This window comes from Raphanus sativus, unplaced genomic scaffold (genome assembly GCF_000801105.2).
Source record: "Raphanus sativus cultivar WK10039 unplaced genomic scaffold, ASM80110v3 Scaffold3248, whole genome shotgun sequence".
NCBI classification, from domain to species: domain Eukaryota; kingdom Viridiplantae; phylum Streptophyta; class Magnoliopsida; order Brassicales; family Brassicaceae; genus Raphanus; species Raphanus sativus.
Window position 1 is genome coordinate 4038 of NW_026618554.1, and position 7676 is coordinate 11713.

The 7676-nt window shown below is 37.6% G+C and overlaps 2 protein-coding genes across 2 annotated transcripts; both read left to right on the forward strand.

Annotated features, from left to right (window-relative positions):
* Positions 1 to 307: 307 nt before the first annotated feature.
* Positions 308 to 893, forward strand: LOC108849311 (calvin cycle protein CP12-1, chloroplastic-like). Its single transcript, XM_018622859.2, has one exon. It carries the CDS (start codon positions 361 to 363, stop codon positions 739 to 741), a length of 381 nt encoding a protein of 126 aa, XP_018478361.1. The 5' UTR covers positions 308 to 360; the 3' UTR covers positions 742 to 893.
* Positions 894 to 2762: 1869 nt separating this feature from the next.
* Positions 2763 to 7670, forward strand: LOC130506447 (uncharacterized; the record flags this gene model as incomplete). The annotated part of the gene is made up of 16 exons (XM_057001094.1): positions 2763 to 3016; positions 3529 to 3874; positions 4082 to 4236; positions 4720 to 4956; positions 5179 to 5288; positions 5375 to 5452; positions 5533 to 5639; positions 5792 to 5886; positions 5969 to 6099; positions 6218 to 6321; positions 6414 to 6491; positions 6589 to 6667; positions 6810 to 6978; positions 7170 to 7240; positions 7481 to 7561; positions 7647 to 7670. Coding segments are annotated over exons 2-16 (1854 nt in total), but the record flags the coding sequence as incomplete, so codon positions are not given.
* Positions 7671 to 7676: the final 6 nt, after the last annotated feature.

Sequence of the window (7676 nt, forward strand, 5' to 3'; positions counted from 1 at the left end):
ATAGGAAATATATGGCGACATGGGCCTAAATACAATAGTCCATAAACGGGCCAAGATTACAAGTAAATATCTAATGGGCTGGACATCCATAAACATAATATTCATAACATTTTTTTCTTTTCCTCTGTGCACTTTTTTTTTTGTAAATTCAAAATATTTGTCTGAATTTTGCAAGCAAAAAAATAAATTACTTTTAATTAAAAATATCTAAATACACGCGGCGTAATACGGTTGGTTGTTAAGTGATAAGAGGATTGTGTCCACATAGCTCAATAATAACAAGCGAGGTTGTATTTATCCTCTTCTCTTCTCCTTACGTCAAAACAAAATCTCTCTTACTATCCTTAAGATCCTCCAACGATGACAACCATAGCTGCAGCCGGTCTCAACGTGGCAGCTCCACGAGCGCTCGTTCGACCGGTGGTGGCTCGTCTATCGTCCCCGGTCCGTCTGAACTACCCGTGGAAATTCAGTTCGATGAACCGGATGGTTATGTCTGTTAAGGCGACATCGGAGGGAGGGATATCGGATAAGGTGGAGAAGAGTATTCAGGAAGCGAAGGAGACTTGCGCCGATGATCCAGTGAGCGGCGAGTGCGTGGCGGCGTGGGACGAGGTGGAGGAGCTGAGTGCGGCTGCGAGTCACGCTAGGGACAAGAAGAAGGCTGGTGGATCCGATCCTTTGGAAGAATATTGCAGTGATAATCCTGAAACCGATGAGTGTCGTACTTATGATAATTAAAACACTGTTTTAAAAATTTAGGTACTTGTGTCGGATCATCTTTCTTCTTGTTGCTGTTGTTGTCGTCGTGTATGGTTTGGTTTTGGTTTGTTTTGGTGCTTGTAATGTGATGAATAGTACAAGTGCAATACATATAAGATGTTTCATAGATCTATCAACGTTTGTTTTTTATCCAATTAGCTTTGATGAATTACCTAACGAGTCTGTGGAGCTAGTTAAATGTGTTATTTATTTACTGAGTTTTAGTGGATGATGTTTTGTGGCATTTGTTTTTGCGTTTGCATGTCTTTTTCACCCATATTTTGCGTGGTTATCGACACGCCCGGAGAGTAATGTGTCAGACAAAATGATGTGGAACGAATACGAAGATTATTGAACGTATAATATTTTTGATCTATTGTAGAAGAGACTTCAAAGACGGTAAAATGGTTAATTAAGAATTTATAGTTAAATAAACTATGATGGAATAATAGCTGACAAGAAGAGAAACAAAGTAAAAAAAATGTAATTCAACTTGAGTAAAAAGTAGCCGTGGAAGCAATAAAGAATCCCTCCAAATAAGAGATTGTGCAATGTACCAAAACATATCGGACTAGGGGGTTATTGGTTCTAATATTTTAGTGGGTTTAGAATTTTTTTTTGGATTTAGAAATAAATGACAAATCCCTTGATTTCAAAATCAAATAAACAGATTTCAAAATCGAATACGTGGATTATTATAAATGAATGAAATGGATTTGCAACTGAAGTCTCTTTGTGTAACTGGGCATCTAATTCATCATTTTCATGAGACAAATATAACTTCTTGTTCTGAAGTTTCTTATGTCCAAAAAAATTCTAGATTCATGCTTGATAATATATACATTTTTAAAAAGCTTAAGAACCAACAAAACAAGCACGAACACACTGCTAATTTCTTGTTTCATTTGATGGTATTTCTTCTTGATTTATGACTGGTTCTGTTATTTGAATCACAATAATATAACAATTAATTCAGTATGTTGGTAAGGAAGACACGTTTCGTTTTTTATAGACACATAATAATAACGTTTAACTAGATAAATAACTGGAAATTTTTTTATGCAAATCCATTCAAAATAACAAAGTTTAGCTAGATATTTGTTCCCTTGTATTTTATTCTTAAAAGTACTTATAAATCCATTCAAATCTAAATCAAAATCAAATCTTCAAACAATTCATTATATTGAATAACACTTAATTCTAAAATCTGTTTTAAAATCATAGAATCAATAACATCAGATTTAAAATTGGATTTTGAAATGATAGAATCAATAACACATGATTTGGCTTGAATTTTGGAATCCATTGAAATACATAAATCAATAACACCCCCAAGTGACATATTGTACGATTGATTTATATTGATGCCAAATGTTAATGGATAACACTTATCGGCTGCACGAACATATTGGGCTTTGTTAAACATGGGCCGATTCGGCATATAGACCATGTTCATGGCCATCCCACGGTCCTACTTCCTAACCCTAACTCCCTAAGAAACATAACACAATGATTTAAGTGAAGAAAATCGCAATCTAACTAAACTGAAATTGAAAATTTTAAAAATGTAACAAACATGTATAACAAAAGTTGGTTAGAAATTTATGATCTTCAATAAAATGGATTATAAATGAATTGTATACAAAACAAAAGAAAACATGAGAACTAGTGTTGATGGTGTATTTGCAAGTTTGAATTGGTTCACTAATATATATTTTTGGCGGTAAGAAAAAGTAGAGATTAACGGGAAATTGCATCGGCGCCGTCTCAGTATCAATTCACCGGTAAAATAATTAAGTTATTAAGTAAAAAACGAATTTAAGAAAACATAAGCAGACATAAGGTTTGTCCCGGCAACCACTGATTGCGAAAAGTCATGTGCACCCTTAGAAATTAGAGGCGGTTTAGGAAAATGCCAGAGCAAGTTAAGGGTAGATATGTCTTCTAACACATACGTAGCCGAGTTTCTTTTTTTTTTCTCCCTGTTAAAAAAGCTTCCTATCGCATCACCCAGAAAAAAAAAATTCACACCGGTGGAAAAAAAAAAGGAAGGAAGGAAGGCGTCAGTGGTTCCTTTGGTTAGCTTCTTCCTCCTTGGTTCGCTCGGTCCTGGCGATGTCGTACCTGGAGACGCAGACGATTCGTTGAATGTAAACGTTGCTTCTCTGCTCATCGTCAATCGTTTTCGTCCTTTGGAATCGTATCGTTGAAACGAGGAATCGTGAGATTCATTTCCATATCTAGTGCGTGCTGGGTGGGTAGCTCTTTACCTAACTAAACCCTAGCTTCTATTTTTAGCTGGATTTCATTTGTATGAGGGGAATAAACAATTCGATCTCGGTGATTTTTGATTCTCGTTCGAATCGCATTGATCTTACTGATGCATTATCTAAAAGGGAGCTTGTAATATTGTGTCTCAATGCTTTCTGATCCAATTCCTTGTGATGTTAGATTAGGTGAATCAACTTTTCAATCGCTGGGTTTAGGGTAAAGTCTCTTTCAGGCCTCGTGTAAGGGTCAGTTTCAATAGATTAGTAGATGATCATCTCCTGTGTGGGTGGAAAGGGAAGAAGAGATAACCTTACCTCAGATTCCAATCAAAAAAGATAACCCTAGTTTATTTTCATGGAATGTCTTGGTTTTTTAAAAGTTTTGAATCTATCATCTGTTTGTCATTTCTACTCTGAAATTTGAGTTAGTTATATATTTACTCTAGTGCATGCTCCAGTTAAGGAGTCTTATCTTTGAGTTGTGTCTCCTCCACAGGACAAGTTAACATGGATTGGATACACAAATCATCTACTCCTTGTATGGACACTTCCAGTTCCGTTCCAGCAAATGTTCCTCTTCAGCGACAGGAGAGACTTGTTTGCCATTCTTCTTCGCCAGCCGATGTAGATATGGACCTTAGAGAAGTTTATTTCCTAATATTGCATTTCCTTTCTACCGGCCCCTGCGATCGAACCTTTGGGCACCTGAGAGATGAAATTTTGGAAAAAGGGCTTTTGCCCCGTAGATATCATTCCTGGTGGTCAAGAAGTGGAACTTGCACTGGGCGTGCTGACGATGATGGCATCTCCTTCCCTTTGAGTTATGATAACTTAGTAGAGAGGTTTGCTTTTTTTTTCTTATTTACTCACATCTTTCATTGTTGAGTTACTACGGAGGCCTTCCCATACCTTATTGAAATGTTCTGCTATTTGTCATGTGTGGTCCATCAGAATATTGCATGCTGTATTTGAGGGTTTCCACTTCTCTAATTGTGCCAACTATTTTTGTCCTTCCATGACTTTTGTCATCATGTTTATTTTCCGGACAGGTATCCTCATATTGAAAAGGATCACTTGGTGAAGCTTCTCAAACAACTGATTTTAAACCCACCTCTTCCTTCGCACGTGAGAGTTGAAGGAAATACTCTTAATGCTGCTGATGTTCCAACGCTATTGGGATCTGGCTCCTTTTCACTTGTGGATCGTAAGTAGTAACTCCTATCCTTCTACTTTTTTTTGTCTCGATTTGATATGCTTATCCATTAAATTAATAAAAATATCAAAAGCATGGTACTTTGTCGAAATGATGTTTGGAAAACAGGATTTTTTTAAAAAAACTTTTGCATGCTGTTCAGTTGTTTTTGTTCTCACGTTGTTTGTAGAATGAATCGCTGCCATTAAGGGCAACGTGTCCCTCGTGTCTTTGTTTCTGGGACTTGAAAAGAATCCCATAAATGCATAAAACTTAGTAATGGCTCTACGGCTGTGCATATTAGAACTTTTTTCTTCTGGTTTCGATAGTCTTTCCTTGGTAACATGACTTATATTTGGATTTTTTTCTGAAGTAGCCCATGCAGGAGAGATTAAGTCTCTCGTCAGGGATATTTTAACTTGAAAGTCTCTCTAACCTCTCCAGTTCTTTCACTAGGCCATTGATTTTTGAATCGTTGTTTTTTTCTTTGTGAAGACAAAATTACAGAGTTTCAGAAAGTTAGGCATGTTGCATCATACTTACGCTGGCCGCATATGCATGCCGATCAAGTGCGTGGCCTAAGTCTTAGAGAAATTGGAGGTGGTTTCAGAAAACACCACCGTGCTCCGTCCATTATTTCAGCATGTCATGCAATTGCAAAACCATCAACAATGGTTCAGAAGATGCAAAATATAAAGAAGCTCAGAGGACATCGCAATGCTGTTTACTGCGGTATGATCTCCATTATACATCCATTGTGTTGGATCTCTGGTCTGTGGGAATTCCATACTTTGTTTTGTTACTTGTGCAACCTTAGAAATTTATACCAATCTTGTTACAGTATCTGGAAGTCACAATGCAGTATGTCCATCGTAGGAGCACCATTTATTTTTACAGAATGTTTTTGTTGGGTAGAACGATAACAATATGGCTTTTTTCCTTCTTATTACACAGCTATATTTGATCGCTCTGGAAGATATGTTATCACTGGTTCCGATGACCGGCTTGTTAAAATTTGGTCAATGGAAACTGCGCTTTGCTTGGCTAGCTGCCGCGGGCATGAAGTGAGCTATTGTTTTCCATTTCTCTACGACAAGAATTGTTGACCAGTCTGTAAAATTTAATTATCGCCTATGTGTGTTTCCTGTAGGGTGACATTACAGACTTGGCCGTTAGTTCAAACAATGCTTTGGTAGCATCAGCATCAAACGATTTTGTAATTCGAGTTGTAAGAATGCAATTTTCCAGTCTATAATGTCTACCCAATTTTTATTCAATTGTCAGTTAGATATTATTGCTTTTTGACAGTGGAGGTTGCCTGATGGAATGCCAATTTCTGTATTGCGGGGACATACTGGAGCTGTTACTGCGATTGCATTCAGTCCCAGACAGGCGTCGGTTTACCAGCTCTTATCGTGAGTTCTGTTTAATATGTTTATATTTTAACTAGTTCCTTTCAAACTTGTTTTTATCTGTTCAAGACCACCCCTTGGATGTTCAGTTTGGATGTTTCATACTGCTTCGTACATTGGTACTCAGCTATTTGTGCCTTTTCTTATCTCTGTAGGTCATCAGATGATGGAACCTGTCGGATCTGGGATGCTAGGTACTCTCAGTGGCTTCCTCGAATCTATGTTCCAAATCCGTTGGATGCTGGCACTGGTAAGGAGGTGGTACACTATTATATTTTGTTCAATTTTTTAAAATATATTCGGTTATAGTATTCATTGAAAATCTCACTCAGGAAAAAGCAATTTTACATCTTCTAACGCGGCATCCACAAGCAATGCATCCAAGAGTCATCAAATACTATGTTGTGCGTACAATGCTAATGGAACCATTTTCGTCACGGGTAGCTCTGACAGCAATGCGAGGGTCAGTGTTAAATTTCTAACTTCAGTTATCCTCCTTCGTGATGTGGAAACTGTGGAGGTGATATTTGGTTTAAGTTTACTTGTTAGTCCTGATTGTCAGTATTTCCATAATCTTGCAGGTTTGGAGTGCCTCAAAATCTAACTTGGATGATACTGAACAGCCGACTCATGAGCTGGATGTTCTACGTGGCCATGAGAATGATGTCAACTATGTGCAGTTTAGGTATTTTCCAGTGAACTGGTGCCTTTCTTAGATTATGCATTTTTTTGGTTAGAAAACAAGGAAAAAAAATCTAAAAGAGTGCTTTTCTGTAGTGGTTGTGCTGTGGCTCCAAGATCTTCTACAACTGAAACTCTGAGGGAAGATTGTTACCCAAAGTTTAAGAATTCCTGGTTTGTTTCTCATTTTATTGGACTTATAGCCATTGCACTATCTCCCTTCTATTTTTACTTTGGATCTGGTTAAGGTCTAATACGTTTCATTAACTAGGTTTTGTCATGACAACATAGTAACCTGCTCTCGTGATGGTAGTGCAATTATATGGACACCAAGATCACGTAAATCCCATGTAAGTTTCTTCAATCTATGGCGGAATGGAATGGTGCATTACAAGTTCATGACATCATATTTGTGATTCTATCATTAGTTTCCTCAATCGTCAGTTTCCTCAGTCATCAGTTTCCACAACTTTCTCTATGTTACATTTTCAGGGGAAATCTGGACGCTGGATGAAAGGATATCATTTGAAGGTTCCACCTCCTCCACTTCCTCCACAACCTCCTCGAGGAGGGCCACGCCAGAGGCTTCTTCCAACACCACGGGGTGTCAATATGATTATATGGAGCCTGGATAATCGTTTCGTACTTGCCGCTATCATGGGTAAGTATCATTGAGGAATATTATAATGCATGGATTTTCAGTTTTGATGAATTTCTCCCGGTCTCATTTTGTTTCAATCGTGATTAGTTAAATTCAAAGCACTTAAAAGCGGTGTTTTTTTTGCCACATGTTTGTGTTACGTGAACTTACTACGGTCTTCTGTTTCCATTAACGTGTCGGTGTTTGTTCAGATTGCAGGATTTGTGTTTGGAATGCTGCTGATGGTAGCTTAGTGCATTGTTTAACAGGCCACAGTGAATCGGTAATAGTGACATAAATTTCAACTCCTTATCCTGATATCTTAGTTGGGGCCAGATGTATATTAGGTTTCGTAAAAAAAAAAAGGTTGTATGCTTCATTGTAGTTCTCATTTGATGTCGAACTTCTCCGAATGTCCATTCTTTCGATTGCGTTTATCTTCAAGTTTTCAGTTCAGCCCACAACTTGCTTTGGGAAGTACTAATATCGTATATGATCTGTCTTACTTCTGTCCTTTTGGTAGTCCTATGTCTTGGATGTCCACCCTTTCAATCCACGGATAGCTATGAGCGCCGGCTATGATGGGAAAACAATAATCTGGGATGTGAGTTTCGTTTTTTTTTCCTGGCAAAGAATAGTCCTTGTTCTTATTAGTAGCATCACTTACCTCCTTCGATATTCTTTCATAGATATGGGAGGGTATACCAATCAAAGTATAC

Excerpts from the sequence above, each read along its gene's own strand:
- LOC108849311 (XM_018622859.2), top strand. The coding sequence starts at position 361 with ATGACAACCATAGCTGCAGCCGGTCTCAACGTGGCAGCTCCACGAGCG.